The sequence below is a fragment of the Stigmatopora nigra genome, chromosome 20 (genome assembly GCF_051989575.1).
Source record: "Stigmatopora nigra isolate UIUO_SnigA chromosome 20, RoL_Snig_1.1, whole genome shotgun sequence".
In the NCBI taxonomy this organism is placed as follows: Eukaryota; Metazoa; Chordata; class Actinopteri; order Syngnathiformes; family Syngnathidae; genus Stigmatopora; species Stigmatopora nigra.
The window spans coordinates 2,962,670-2,979,103 of record NC_135527.1 but is presented as its reverse complement, the minus strand read 5'-3'; the positions used below and the strand labels follow the sequence as shown (position 1 = coordinate 2,979,103).

The window sequence follows — 16,434 nt, the reverse complement described above, 5'->3', positions numbered from 1 at the left end:
AACATGTACGCTATGGTATTGCTGTATTGACCATGTTTGGATCTACGTATATGCATGTGAGCAGTCATTCTCACATCTTAAAAACATCAACTCCAACCTATGATCATGTTTAACGGATGAAAGCCTCAACGCTTGCATGAAGCTTAACCTCACCAAGTACCAACCAGAAAAATCCACATTTAGTTGAATTCATTTTTAAAATATATTATATGGCTCTCACTGAAATAAATGTCCTATTTTTTTTCTTTCAAGTCAAAAAGGTCCCCGACCCCTGGATTAGGTGGACACGAATTAAAAAATGGGGCGGGATTATAGACGTGAAGGGGCTGGGCGTTGCTTTACCCATCATGCAATGTATGTAGAATATGAAAGACTATCAAACGTGTAACGATTTTCTGTTTAAGCAATTTCCTCTTTGTGCGCTTCTCGCTTTCGTCTTTATCCATTCACTTTCCAGCGTGAATTACTCGGACATCAGTACGTCCATTTTCGAGTTATCTCGGAACTCGTTGAAGTGTTGCGACCTAGCCCGGTGGGTGGCTATCCAAGGAAATGGCGAGAATAACACAGACTGCGGAAAACTTCCAGGAGGGACTTTGTGTCGTCAAATTGGAGCCTTCGCGTCACTCGACTCTTGGCAAAATCATGCATGCCAAAGTTGTTCTTCACAGGCTAGAAGGTTAGTTGACTTTTGGTGATCATTTATTTGTATAAAATATACTGTGCGTGATGGATTTATTTCTGTATAGTACTGCTTTGGATGTTTTTCACGTGTATACTATGCGCATTCACTTGATGCACGGGGTTTCCCTCAGCGCAGCGAGTGTTGCCAGATTGGGCGCGCTCCCGCCTTTCCCCCGCAAAGACTTGGGGTGAGAGAAAAATGAATCTGGTGGTGGGAGACGGGATCTATACGTAGTACTTGGAAATCGGGAAGTGTGTGACTCCAATATATATTTCACGTTTGTATCTTATATGGGCATTCATTTAATAATCGGGATTCGTAAAAGCCAATTAGGGTTCAGGAGGAACAACTTGGATCCTACGATTCTGGTAACCTTCTATAGAGCCACTGTGGAGAGCATTACAGTGTGGTACGCTGCAAGATCGGCAGCAGACAGAAAAGCCATGCAGAGTGATTAACACTGCCCAGAAAATCATGGACTGCACTCCATGCCCTCACTGGATGACATTGCCAGCCCTCGCTACCTCATCATTGTTAGGGACTCCTACCCCCCTGGTCACAACCTGTTCCAGCTGTTGCCCTCTGGCAGACGCTACAGGTCTTACAAAACACGGACAAATTGACTCTGGTCGGGGACAGCTTTTTCCCCCCTGAACTTGCACGAGCACAACACACAATTCCTTCTCTGCAATAATTTAGGGGTGTGCAATACATTGTGCAATATCTTATATTATACAATATTTTAGAATTAACTTGCACAGACGTGACTTTTTGTATTACTTAATTTGTTTTTACTGGGAAACACACACTTAGTGGAGTAGCACAACCAATTGCGTTATATGCAGCTTTTGTATAATGAGAAAGGCTTTTGATTTGATTTAAGTGAATGTGGATTCCCAGTGCTATTATGGCGCGGGACGCCCAACCTGTTTGGATTGACAGACATCTGGCGTTGTCAATGGCGGCCAGTAAAAGAACTTTTTTTTTTGGCCCAAAATGTCCTGTTCCAGCCCGCATGAGGTCTAGTTGGCAGGAATCTGGCCCGCAAACCAAACTGAGTTTGACACCACTGATTTAGAGTGTAGTGGTCACTCAGTTGACAGCAGAAAAGTCTAAATAAACATTGCATCTTCTCTTTTCCCATGATAAAAAAAAAACAAAAAATCTTACCATTATTATAACACTTACTCATTACAATCACTCACTCACCGTGTGATAGGGCACAGTCTCATTTGCGGGTATATTTTCAGTTTTTTTTTGTGAATACATTCGACGCCTCGTCTGATAAGGCCCTAAAATGACACTAGGCTAGTGTATGTTATTCTAGTCGATAGCGTACCTATGTTATGCTAGATGCTAACCCTTACCATTATTATAACACTTATTACAATCACTCACTCACCGTGTGAAAGGGCAGTCTCATTTGTGGGTATATTTTCAGTTTTTTTTTTGTGAATACATTCGACGCCTCGTCTGATAAGGCCCTAAAATGACACTAGGCTAGTGTATGTTATTCTAGTCGATAGCGTACCTATGTTATGCTAAATGCTAACCCTTACCATTATTATAACACTTATTACAATCACTCACTCACCGTGTGATAGGGCAGTCTCATTTGTGGGTATATTTTCAGTTTTTTTGTGAATACATTCGACGCCTCGTCTGATAAGGCCCTAAAATGACACTAGGCTAGTGTATGTTATTCTAGTCGATAGCGTACCTATGTTATGCAAGAAGATGCTAACATATTTTATGCTAGCTGCTAGCGTGTTTTTTTGTTGAATCATTTTGGGGACACAAGACTTTAAATAAAGAAATAAGAATTGATCTTTGTGTTTCAGATGTTGGTAAAGTGCATCAAACTGAGCACCAAGAGTCGACTCCCATGAAAGATGACGACAATGAACAGTTCAAACGCATTAAAGTGCAACAAACGGAGCATTTCATTACTGTTGGGAAACTCCGCATTGAGGAGCAGCAGCATCCCCTCATAAAGATGGAGGAAGAACCTCTATATGTTAAAGAGGAGGCGATGGACGTCCCTACGGGGGCTGTTGAGCTCCTAGGTAGCGAATATAAAGGTCCAAGTGAAGCCAGTGGATGGGCGGAGCCTTTGAGTGGCAGCAGCTCAACAGAAGAATCCCTAGCAGACAACCTCATGGCTCCACCATCAGCTAGCTACGATGCCTCATCACTCTTGCAAATCTGTGAGTATCAATTCACTTACATAGAGAGGAGGCTAGGGTTGGACAATTTCAATAACATTGTTTAAAAAATATATTTACGGCCTTCGTCATTACGAATGCCCCATTAAAAAAAATACATGCTTAGGCCGGTATATGGGACTTGCGCGTTCAAACAGTGGTATCGTGCGTCCAAGCACAGTTACTGCTTTTTCACTGCCCTGAAGAGACTAGATCACCTCCTTGAAAAGCATCCATGACTCAAGTTATCTGCTTTTTCCTGACAATGCAATACATTTGTGTCATTAATTATATGGTAAAATAACAGAAAGCTCTGACTGAATGATGCCGGAATCAAGGTTGGCACGCTAAAGGAGAACGAGAGCTAGCTTGTTTATGGTAGCGGCCACCGGCCTGATACATTTGGCGGACACCAATGCTGTCTCTTCGTGGGGTTGTTTAAAAAAGTATTCCTGATGTGATATTACGTAGTATCAATTCATTTTTTAAACCAGTTCAACCACTAATATTTCACAAAGTTTACTTTAATCCACCAATTAAAATTTTATAAATAGTATTTCTTAAAATGAGTGATAGAAAAAAATCAGTACATAACATGCAGAGCTGCCAACTTCTCAGGAATTTCTGGCATTTACCCGTAAAAGCAATTAATGTAAATGTCAGGTTCATTAATAATTACCTTCGTCCGTAATTATCAATAACTGCAGGAAGACATCTTATTCAATTATTGACATTTAATTAAATAGAAATGGATACAACAGGTAAAAGCCTCCGGAGGGGAGCATTACAGCAAGTGTCCCTTACAACTTCCGAACGTCTCCTCGAATAGACGTTTTCGTCCCATTCTTATGGTCACAAGTTACAGAGTTGTTGATCATTCCATCACGTATGAGTAAAAACAACATCTGGGACTACAATAACAATCAAAGTATTTTACTAATAACAAAAACAGGGACTAGACCTAACAACATTTAGATTAGAGTAATTATACAACCTCCTTGACCTAAGAATCATATAATATAATCATAATCATATAATCGTTACATACAGAAAAACCCGAAGTGTACGGTTACATAACGATAACAATATTCTTGTTATTGTCCGAATAGCCCTGTCCTCGTCACCAAGGGCCCACCAAATCTCAAGGACCCAGATTGGGTGGATTGTTTGAATAACCATCCTGGAACAGGCTGTCTAGGTTAAAGATGACTTGGTGTGACCTCAACACTTTTGAAAAACAGAAAGAGAATGATTTAACAAAGTAATGAATTAATACAGAGAAAAGAAAGAGAATGATTTAATAAAGAAATGAATTAATATAACTATTATAATAGTAAAACAGAATAAACCCAACAGTAAAACATGATATTAACAGTTCGACTTAAATTGTCCTACTTTATATTTTTTTACACATTATTTTGATTTTGCTTGAATCCTATTCAATCCGTAAAAACTCCAGAAAGGGGTCGACGGAGGTCGGCAGCTTTGAGGTGAGCAGGGCTCTTTCAACTCCACCTTATCTTCAAGCATTTCAGTGTTTCTAATAATTTGAGATGTCAGATAAGTTTTTCAGGACTGAGCACATATTTCGACATTCTCGTAATTCGAACGAACATTTCCCATGCAAATGGCCTAAAACAAATTAATTTGTTACTACCCTCTGAAAAAAAACCCACCAAAAGCAGGATATTGGATTGGAAAAAATGTTTTATTTCTTCTAATTTGCCACCTATTACCAAAGTAACACATAATTAGTGGTTTAATTTTACTAAAATGTGTTAAATAGTAAAAACTACAGATTTTGAAGAGGGGGAGTAAGAGACGGACAGATAGAGTAGGACGGAAGAAGGGGGCGCTTTTTTGCTCGGCAACATGCTCGTTTTGTAACATAAACAAATTCAAATGAACTTGGATTACGTTGCGGACACACTCAAAAATACGTTTAATCCAACCATACACTAAACTTAATTCTATTCTTTATTATAGTTTGATACAATGGTTGGCTATTTGCCCTGCCTCCACCATGACTTTCACTATTGATAGGCTCCTTGCTTTTGTATTCCCTTCAAAATATTCCCAATGCACACAAATGTCCTCACAATAGGTTAACGCATGACCACTTGCCAATGAGAAGTAATATATACTCGTAGCGAGCACTCCACCATTTGTGCTGAGTGGCAGGAAAAAAAGATACTGAAAAAGATGCAACGCTCTGCCCAGTGCTCGTAGATATCTGTCATACACAAAAGAGATGAGGCTAAAAAGACAGTGCGCTAAAATCATAAACAGCCTCATGTTTTGGCCACCTGGCTTTCTGGTATCTCAAAATTTGTCTCGTATCTACAGATAATTATTTGCTTGAAATCTTACTTGTATCTCGAATTGCTCGTATGTCGAGGTGCTCGTATGTTGAGGTACTGTATATGTATACCCCGGGGTGTCTGAACTTACTTAAAGTCCCCCTCTGCGCCGCAAAATAATTAACTATCATTGAATTAACTCTATCAAAAAATAAATACAGTGGGATCTCGCTACATCGCGGCTTCAGAGCTTAGCAGGGGTTTTTTTTGGAAAAAAAATAAAAATAAAGAAAAATATTACACTGAAATTCACCGGGGCTCTGAGCAGATCGTTGGACCGTGCACCACATCGGACTTATTTTTATTAGACACCGCCGTTTGACATAGTCTCTTTTTCATCCTATTTTTCTGAGAACCAGGAAATTCACAGGGGCTTTTCCACCGAGCCTATCCGAGGATAGTGCATTCTTCGGACTGAACCATTCTGACGCCCCGCCGTTTGACTTAGAAAATGTTTTGGGCATAGAACATTTTCGAAAACCAGGAAATTCAGCGGAACATTTGCCCGAGTCTATCCGAGGATAGTGCATCTTGGGATACATTTCTCTGAGACACCACCGTCTGACTTAGTCGTTTTTTTCGACATTTTTCATGAGAAACAGGAAATCCACTTTAAATACACTTTCACGTTTTATGGGGGTCTATTCTAATACACTTTGACCTATTATGGAGGTCTATTTTAATACAGTAAATTGTTTGGTAGAACAGTGTTCTAGACCCTCAATTGTTATTGTAAACAGACAACATATTTTGATTTTTTTGTTATAACATGTATTTCTCTCTCTTTACCCGTATTCCATATAGTCTACTGCAGGGGTGTCAAACATACGGCCCGTCTGGTGGTTTGGTATGGCCCGGAGAAGAAAGCTGCATTGTATAATAAATATGAATTTTCTTTAAAAAATGTAGTTTCTTCTATTATCCACTAGGGGTCGCATTGTTTTAGTACGTGCAGACAACATGAATTGACATTTATTTATGTTCTTATGTTAAAAGGACAATTCTGTTAATAAACATTTTGATAATTTACTCATTATTTGCACTAATTATTAGTATTAGTGACTAATACAAAGGAAAAAAGTGGGCTTATTATTAGTTATATGTAATTTTGCAATGACTTTACGGGTCCGGCCCGCTTGATCTCAAATTAAGCTGTATTCGGCCCGCAGACCAAAGGGAGTTTGACACCTCTGGTCTACTGTATAGGGGGGAGGGGGGGGGGATTAAGCTCTTTTGAAGGGGAACCCCTACTTCGTGGAAATTCACTTATCGCGAGTGGTCCCAGTCCCCATTAACCGTGATAACCGAGGTCCCACTGTACCCTATATAACAATGAATATAGTACTCACAAATAAGGTGAAGCTGCGGCAAACAAAACTTACTTAACTGGACAAGGGTGTCTTATAAAGCAAGTAAAGACTCCACTGCCTTAGCACCTGCATGCCAGACAGTCTAGCCCAGAACTGAAAAATAGGAGGGTTTATGTAAGGGCAGGATATGGAGCGTGATTGAAGGAGGGATGAGAACCCGTTCCGTTTGCTTTCATTTATGTGAACAATTCAGTCATCTGAATTGGAAAATATTTTATCATTTATCTTCCTGTCTTTGCAGGGTTCCCTCAACAAAAAATGAAAGATGAGAAAATTCCAATCAAAAAGGAGGAGGATAATTTTCCCTGTTCACCATGTGTGTCCGTGAAAAAGGATGATCTGAGCGTGGCCAGCGAAGGGGAAGAGCCTGGAAACACATCAGCATGGCCCACAATTAAAAAGGAAGAGGAGCTAGAGCTCATTCAAGAGCACAAGAGAGAAGAGCAATGTCCAATAAAAAACGACGAATGTGTCAAATGTTCAACTGGTGAGCCTTTCCAGAATGAAGAAGATCTGGGCGTGACCAACAGAGGGGTGGAGATTCTGAACGGCAGCTCAACAGAAGGATGGCGAGCAGAAAATGTAATTGCTCCTTTATCAGATGGTAACGACTTGCTTTTTGATGATGTTGATGATGTTAAGAAATATCCTTGTGGCGACAAACTCTGCAAATGCTTTGAGTGTGGGAAAACTTTTGGGAAAAAGTCTCATTTGAAAATCCATGTGAAGAGCCACACCGATGAGAAACCCTTATCATGTTCAGTCTGTGGTAAAACATTTACACACAAGGGAACATTTAAAATGCACACAAGAGCCCACACAGGTGAAAAACCATTTGCGTGCTCAGTTTGTGGTAAAAGGTTTACAGAGAAGAGAGGCTTAAAAATACACACAAGAACCCACACGGGTGAAAAACCATTTGGGTGCTTAGTTTGTGGTAAAAGATTTACAGGGAAGAGACGCTTAAAAATACATACACGAACCCACACTGGTGAAAAACCATTTTCGTGTTCTGTTTGCAGTAAAGCCTATTCTAAAAATGAATACTTAAAAATCCACATAAGAACCCACTCTGGTGAAAAACCATTTTCGTGTTCAGTTTGCGGTAAAGCCTATTCTGAAAAAGGAAACTTAAAAATCCACATAAGAAGCCACACTGGTGAAGAACCATTTTCGTGTTCAGTTTGCCGTAAAGCCTTTACTGAAAAAGGACACTTAAAAATCCACATAAGAACTCACACTGGTGAAAAACCATTTGGGTGTTCAGTTTGCGGTAAAGCCTTTTCTCTAAAGCACCATTTACAATGCCACACAAGAACCCACACTGGCGGAAAAAAGATTTCGTGTTCAGTTTGTGGTAAAACATTTACGCAAAAGGGAACACTTAAAATGCATACAAGAACCCACACAGGTGAAAAACCATTTGCGTGCTCGGTTTGTGGTAAAACATTCACACAGAAGGGACACTTAAAAACCCACACAAGAACCCACACAGGCGAAAAACCATTTTCCTGCTCACTTTGTGGTAAAAACTATTCTCTAAAGCAACATTTAAAAAAACACACAAGTACCCACACTGGACAACGTTTTCCTGTTCAGTCTGTGGACACAGATTTGCTACAACAGCCCAATTAAAAAGCTAAACATTTAGGAAAAACCTGAAAAGAAGATTTAACAACCCACTTCGGAGAAAAGCCTGATTTTGCTCAATTCGGCAGGAATATCTTAAAAACACAACTACCCACAACGATCTGAAACCCTTTTCCTGCTCATCTTCTTGCCAAAGATTTAGTCGTAAGGATAGACTTAAAAGATGCAAATGAGGTGTGATAAGCAGTGGCCAATCACGGCTTTGCCCGCTTTATCAATTTCTGTATGAAAGATCATTGTAATCGAAGTATAATTGTATTTTGCATTCTGAAAATCTTGTTTACACTTTATAATGTGTCAATCGATCCACACTATTCAAATGCAGTAATACCTTAAGATACGAGCTTACTGTGGGATCGAGCCAATATGTTAAATTACTTGTATCTCGAGTCAATTATTCCTATAGAAGTGAACAAAATACAAATTAGTCCGTTTCTGTCCTAAAAAAATCCCCACCAAAATTGGTTCTAATTGACTACCGACTCACATCTCAAGGCAAAAAGAATTCTGAGAATTTTCCTCACATCTCAAATTTCTCATTTGCTGGAACACTTGTATGTCAAGGTACTGTATAAGAAAATTGATTGTCGTTGAATATTTTATTTACTTCACAATTCTATCCGAAATGTAGCCTGAATGAGGAAATTACAAAGTAAATAATCAATAATGTGATGTAAATTATATGGAAAATGTCTTCACAGTTAAAGACATGCCTAAGAAATTTGAAAAAATTGTTTTTGACCATTGATTTTGCTAGCAAATCCAATAAGAATATTGAGTGTTATTGAAACATGATACATTTTAATAAAAATAATTCATATACAGAATCTAGGATCTAAGAAACTTAAATAGAAAAATGGTGTATAAGAATAAATTTGCTCTAAATAAATAAGTAGCACAATGTCATACTTTTGTCATGTAACATTTAAACCGATTAAACATGTCATCTTTTGTGTAGTTCCAATAAAGCTCTCTTTTTGTGAAAAATGCTTTTTGGGTCTTTTTGTTAACAAAATAAGCCTTCCAAATTCAAAGGTGACAAAAGAAGTGGTGTTATTTGCTCAGATTGAATGAATACATTAATTTGAACAATTTGACAAAATAATACATAAAAGATTGTTTTCTTTCTACAGGTGTGAAAATAAGGTAACTTCATCTCTGAAATTAACAGTAAATTGTTTTTATCTTTTTTATGTTGAAGGGGATAATTGGTAGAAATGTAACTAGATTTTTATTTTATCTGTAATTATTGGAAAAACATTGAGTAAGAAAGTTATATAGATGATAGACATACTACAAGGGGAATGTAATGTTCAATGTTTGCAAAAACGGATGTTTCGCAGAGCGTATGTTTCACCGGGCGGACGTTTCGCCGGGCGGACGTTTCGCCGGGCAGACGTTTCGCCGGGCGGACGTTTCGCCGGGCAGACGTTTCGCCGGGCAGACGTTTCGCCGGGCAGACGTTTCGCCAGGTGGACGTTTCGCCGAGCGGAAATTTCTGGGATTCCTGAAGTTTAGGGAGGTGATCTGGACTCCCGGAGATTGTGTTGCATTCTCGGAGAGACTCCTGGAAATCCAAAGTAGTTGGCAGTCCTGAGATATAGCAAGGCACGTGGCTTTTCCCACCCGCTGCTGGAGCTTTTCAGGATCACCAGTGAAAGAACCTCGGTCTTGGCTGGGGACCATCATAGCACGGTTAGTTGTATTCACAGTCATCCATTTTGCATTCTGTCAGGTTCATTAATAATTACCTTCGTCCGTAATTATCAATAACTGCAGGAAGACATCTTATTCAATTATTGACATTTAATTAAATAGAAATGGATACAACAGATAAAAAGCCTCCGGAAGGGAGCGTTACAGCAAGCGTCACCGTACGACTTCCGAACGTCTCCTCGAATAGACATTTTCGTCCTATTCTTATGGTCACAAGTTACAGAGTTGTTGATCATTCCATCACGTATGAGTAAAAACAACATCTGGGACTACAATAACAATCAAGGTATTTTACTAATAACAAAAACAGGGACTAGACCTAACAACATTTAGATTAGAGTAATTATACAACCTCCTTGACCTAAGAATCATATAATATAATCATAATCATATAATCGTTACATACAGAAAAACCCGAAGTGTACGGTTACATAATGATAACAATATTCTTGTTATTGTCCGAATAGCCCTGTCCTCGTCACCAAGGGCCCACCAAATCTCAAGGACCGAGATTGGGTGGATTGTTTGTATAACCATCCTGGAACAGGCTGTCTAGGTTAAAGATGACTTGGCGTGACCTCAAGACTTTTGAAAAACAGAAAGAGAATGATTTAACAAAGTAATGAATTAATACAAAGAAAAGAAAGAGATTGATTTAATAAAGAAATGAATTAATATAACTATTATAATAATAAAACAGAATAAACCCAACACATTCAAAAACTTCCATTCCAAAGAAACATGTCCGAGACATTCTAAACCAGACCAATATCCTTTACTGCTCCAATTGGAATATTGTACTCGTAAGCCATGAGTAAATTTTCGGTCCAAGTTGGTTGTTGTCTTTATCAATGAGCCAAAGTAGCTCAGTTGGCAGAGTGTTAGACTGAAGATCTAAAGGTCAGGGACCTTTAGATCTTCAGTTCAACACCGGGTTTCGGCAGCACATTGGACTTTTGCAAACCCACCCTTAATCAGCTGGCCGTCAGTTTGCTAACTGTTTCCTTGTAAGCCGTGAGTCATTTTGGAGTCAAGTTTGACTCTTGTCACCAACATAACCCGAATTGGATAGGGAATGTAGGAGAGCGTTCCCTGAATCGACCTCGGGCTTTGTGTGTCCATTGGACTTGTAAACCAGACCAATATCAGTTAATCCTCCAATTGGTATATTGTGCTAGTAAGCCATGAGTCAATTTGTAGTCCTAGTTTGTTTTTATTTTATTCAGTCAGCCGAAGTAGCTCAGTTGGGAGAGCGTTAGACTGAAGATCTAAAGGTCCCTGGTTCAACCCCGGGTTTCGGCAGCGCATTGAACTTTGCTCATATACTCTTATTTCGCTCGTAATCAGTTTGAAGACTGTTTTCTTGTAAGCCGTGAGTCATTTTGCAGTCAAGTTTGATTCTTCTCACCTACATGACCCAAATTGGCTCAGATAGAGAATGCTGAAAATTTCCGACAATATGCGAGTAATCATCAAAGCTGTTCGGATAGTGATCCCCCTGCATCAGCATCTTCTTAAGCGTCCTTCTCGGTCCAGGTAAAGGTCCAGTAAACAGTCCTTAGAACGAGGTCTCGGTGACTTGTTACAATCGCGAGTTCTCAGACAAATTGAAGAAGCTAAATCTCAAGTGAGGCATCATTTTGTTTTTCTGGATGTTCAGGAACTTGGTTCCCTTCTCCACGTTTAGCTCTTTTAAGGGTGTATTTTGTTTCATCCCCATTTGGTCTTTGTTTTTTTGTTAAAACTGCAGTACTTGCATTGCATGTGGTCTTAACTTTCCAACCTGAAAGAAATTTAAAAAAAATACAGTCAACACTTTTTAAGAAAATGATACCCTATTATTAAAAAAACACTTTACATATATGTTGACTTGATACACATTAGTGCCAAATATTAACTAAGGTCCCACATAGACTGTAGTGTAATAACAATAGGCAAGTATGCCCTTGAAAATGGGGAGTAATAATCACAGCCAGCCATGTCACCTCCAGGGCTCCGTATATAACCACTTAAAATAACATTTAAAATACAAATTCCAACAGAATGAACAAGTTGCAAAAGCAGAAATCCCAAATTCAGAAATGCATACAAAATTCCCACAACACACTTGGCGAGTCATGACCAGACTAAAGTTACACCATGCTAGCAAACGCTCGCATGTGCGCGCTCATTTTCATTCGACAAAAATTGCATTTAGCGCACTCAAAATACAACTCAAACACATTTCTGACACTCCAAACACGATGACACTTTATTACTATTATATTTCTCTAGTCAAAACCAAATAAATCTAGAAATGTGTAGAAATAATTACAACAGCGATTTTGTGTAGGTTCCTGGTATGAAGAAAAGAGAGAGAGAGAAAGAGACCAAAGCAATCAATCTCAGACTAACCAATTGCAGTACAATAGAAGATAACCGATCCTTCACGGTTTAACAGAAACAGTACAGACTTAAATAAACTACGTTAAATCAATCATTAAGCGCAGGCCTGTACCGTAGCTAGTTTACCTAGCATTGTTAACATATACTAACCAAGTTGTGAATTTACTGTAGTACATTGGTCAAAGCAGCAAACATTTATTATCAAGTCACTAGCTATTATTCCATACAATACATATCGATGCATGCAAAATACTTACATTCACAAGCTTAGTTGAGGGTCTTCCTTTGAAATAAATCTTCTGTCCATGAATTGTTGTCCCGTTAAAGCATGAGGATTTGTCCTTGCTATATATGCATTCAAGGAAACCATGTATCTTTCTTCTAACTTTGTTGTACCAACCACAAATTTCAATGTCAGGTTATTCACAATTACAAATTTAGACACCATGAGGTTTACATGATTGGTCTGATGTGTATTTTCACATTAAGAACAGCTACTTTAACTTTCATATTCAAACAAATCACAATACCAACTCTGCTGAATAGATTGTCGTTGTCTTTTTTACAGTGTATGTTTGGCTGGTAGGCAGACCAAAGCCTAAGTGTGCCAGCCACAGGTCGTAAACTCCACCCACAATGGCAGACGGAGGAAAACAAATTGATTTGGTTGCAGATTTTCTCACAAAGCTTTTTCTCCAGACAGAATTTTCCAGAAAAAAATGGACATTAAGAAAGAGCGGTCAACTCCAAAGCTAGCAAGCTTTGGAGTTGTCTGACCATTCTTAATGATGTCCAGCTTTTCTTGAAAAGTCCGACTTGAAAATGGCTTTGACAGTAAATCTGCAATCAAATCCATTACGAGATCATCTTCACTCTTGAAAAGCTCACCAGATGACCAGGTGACATCTTCCTCCTTTTTGATTGGAGATTGATCTTCTCTCTTTTGCTGTTGAGGCGGCGCTGCTTCCTCGCTTGTATGCGGCCATGCAGAGGTGTTTGCAGACTCCGCCCCTCCACTAGCCCTGCCCAGATTCTCTTCTATCTTAAAAGACTCCTCACCAGTTGACCAGGTGACATCTTCTTCCTCCATTTTTATTTCAAGTTGCTCTTCTCTCTTTTGGTCTGGAGAAAACTCTGGCTCCTCCCCTTCTAATTGGGGGTGCTGATTTCTGAAACTTGTTAAGACACAAAGATAAATGATATATATATATATATATATATATATATATATATATATATATATATATATATATATATATATATATATATATATATATATATATATATATATATATATATATATATATATATATATATATATATATATATATATATATAATTTTTTACAAGGTCCTCACACAACTGCTAACTAAACCCTTTAAAATTGGTAGTAGCGTTCCACTTTTGTATTAAAGATGTGAGCAAACAAGTGAAGAGAGAAATGAGGAAATGATTTATTAATGTTTAATAAAAAAAACATGTGAAAATGTGTCCTGCACCGCTGAATTCGTTCCCTCTGCGAACGTTAATATGGAAGACGTAATACTCGTGTTCGTCTGCCAGATGGCGGCAAGAGCATTTCCTACCAGGGCCAAAAGCTGTCCACTTGTACTACATTTTACACTTCTCCCTGTGCCCTGTGTGTGTACGTGAGTATATGAGCCATGTTGCATTTGTATGGTATTTAATCGCTTAATCGGGGGAATTGCGGTCATTAATAAGGGGAGCATTTAGTTGAGGTGGACAGGTATGTAAGAATCTTGAAACATGGACAGTGGTAGTTGTGAGACAGCCAATTGAATTGAATACTTTTATTGTGATTATAGAAGATAGAATGAGAGGGATGAAATGAAAGCCTAGTAGAGGGTAGATATGTTCTAAAGTGAGAATCAATGCATCCACGACAATATATATAATATAAATGAACATATAAGAAAATTAATTTTGCACAATTTCGTAACCTGGATCTTCTTCGTTCGTATAACTCGAGTTACTCATTTGCATATAATAATTTAATAACCTGAAAATATCATACCTAGAGGCATCCGTAAGTAGAGGTATGACTATTTTATAAACTGTCAATCCCACTAGAAATCCTTTAGTTTAGACTGGGACCAATGTTCCCTCTAATTTCCCGTTGGTCTGAGCAGAAAGAGCGAGCCAGATGCAATGTTGTTCTATAAGCAGGGGAGCGATCGCTAGTACTACAAGAATACTTTTCATTGGCAAGTGATCGTGGGTTATCCTATTGTGAGGACATTTGTGTGCATCATTTTTGGAATATTTTGAAGGGAATACGCAGAACAACAGCAAACATCCCATCAATAGCAAACGTGCGTTTGGAGGCGTGGAAAACATCTAACCCGGCCAGAACGAAGGTAAAGAAAAAGATTTTAAAAAAAATAGAATTCAGTTTTGTGTAAAGTTAGGTTAAACATATGTTTAAGTGTGTCTGTATATATTAATCCAAGTTCATTCAAATTTGTTTATTCCGTTTACCAGTGCATTGTTGTGAAATTAAAATCAAAAAATTAATATTTTTTGGTTCTGTCCACTCTTATTTGTTTTTCGTGTTTTACACCCCCTCTATCTTTTTTTTAAATTACATTTGAATATTTCGTAATACATTCCTTTTTACTTTAGTTTGGCCTTTATACTTTTTACTTTAATGATGAGTGATGGTTATCTTAATTCTTTAGTCCTTTTTTTCTGTTCATGTTTAACATGTTCTGTTAACAGATGCAGTTTTTTTTATATGTATCATATCTTGTGCTGACCCGAGAAATTTGAGATACTAGGAAAATTCGGAACATTTTTTTTTCCTTGAGATACGAGACAAATTTGAGGTACGAGCACAACAGATGGTTTCCGATTGTGAGTCGGTGGAAAATTAGAACGATAAAGAGGTTTTTCTGTTGTAACATCCTGTTTTACTTTTTTTTCAGGATGTAACGGATAAATTTGTATTTTGTTTATTTTTATGGGAAGAATTGACTTGAGATACAAGTAAATTGACATACTAGCTCAATGCCGCAGTAAGCTCGTATCTGAAGATAATACTATTTTCCCCCCAAGATGGCGCCGTCACCCGGAAGCCAGTGGCAGTAGCTCTGTCCACTTTTATTAGTTTTTCGTGTTTTAAAGCCCCTCTCTTTTTTTAAAATTACATTTGAATATGTCTTAATACATTCCTTTTTACTTTACTTTGTACTTTATACTTTAATGATGAGTGATGAGTACATTAATAATTCAGTCCTGTTTTTCTGTTTATGTTTAACATGTCCTGTTAACGGATGCAGTTTTTTTATATGTATCATATCTTATGCTGACCCGACCGATCTGTTAAATTTTGAAAGTTGATGTGGCCCCCGGGCCGAAAAGTTTGCCCACCTCTGCACGAGACAGATGAGCCAGGGGCGCCCATACAGTAACACTTTTTTCCTTAGTTGGCTATTGTCCCATATTACCCCATCATAGATCATAATTTGACAAAACCAGGACTCGTCCGGGAGTAGGACCTCTCACACCCAAAGCCAGAATCATATCACTAGACTCATGAGCCAGGGGTGCCCATTTGCTTACACTTTTTTTTCAAGTGACCAATGTGCCATATGCCCCCCATAATAGATCACAATTGGATAAAATTTGGGCTCATCCGGGAGTTGGACCCGGGACCTCTCGCACCCTAAGCGAGAATCATACCACTAGACCAACGAGCCAGGGATGCCTTAGACAAATATTTTCACAGATATCTCATGTTCCATATCACCCCATCATAGATCACAATTCGACATAGCAAAATAGAGAGAACTCGGGATCGTAACAAGTCACCGAGTTCTCGTTCCAAGCTTCAATTTTTTGTTTTGTCATTTATTTCAAATATTAACAACAACAAGTGTTTAATTGCATTCTAGTTTCATAAACATACTTGAGAGCAGGTTATCAACAAAAAGAAAATGCCGTATAAGTTAAGAAAAACAACTGGACAAGACAGGTAAAAAAAAGTGAAAAAAATCGAAAAGTACATATATAAATATGAGAAAAGAAATTCTTATCCTTAGTGT

General features: G+C 38.3%; 2 protein-coding genes and 2 non-coding genes across 4 annotated transcripts in view; 2 read left to right on the top strand and 2 right to left on the bottom strand.

The window, feature by feature from the left end:
* The window catches only part of LOC144213351 (uncharacterized), a 231,123-nt gene that overhangs the window by 159,237 nt on the left and 55,452 nt on the right, over window positions 1–16,434 (bottom strand). The window lies entirely within an intron of this gene.
* LOC144213372 (uncharacterized) lies at window positions 332–9,232 on the top strand. The gene is made up of 3 exons (XM_077741800.1): window positions 332–679; window positions 2,527–2,892; window positions 6,861–9,232. Exons 1-3 carry the CDS (start codon window positions 553–555, stop codon window positions 8,252–8,254), a joined length of 1,887 nt encoding a protein of 628 aa, XP_077597926.1. The 5' UTR covers window positions 332–552; the 3' UTR covers window positions 8,255–9,232.
* On the top strand, window positions 11,215–11,287 carry trnaf-gaa (transfer RNA phenylalanine (anticodon GAA)). The gene has a single exon. It is a non-coding gene; the product is annotated as a tRNA-Phe (tRNA).
* On the bottom strand, window positions 16,018–16,089 carry trnap-agg (transfer RNA proline (anticodon AGG)). The gene has a single exon. It is a non-coding gene; the product is annotated as a tRNA-Pro (tRNA).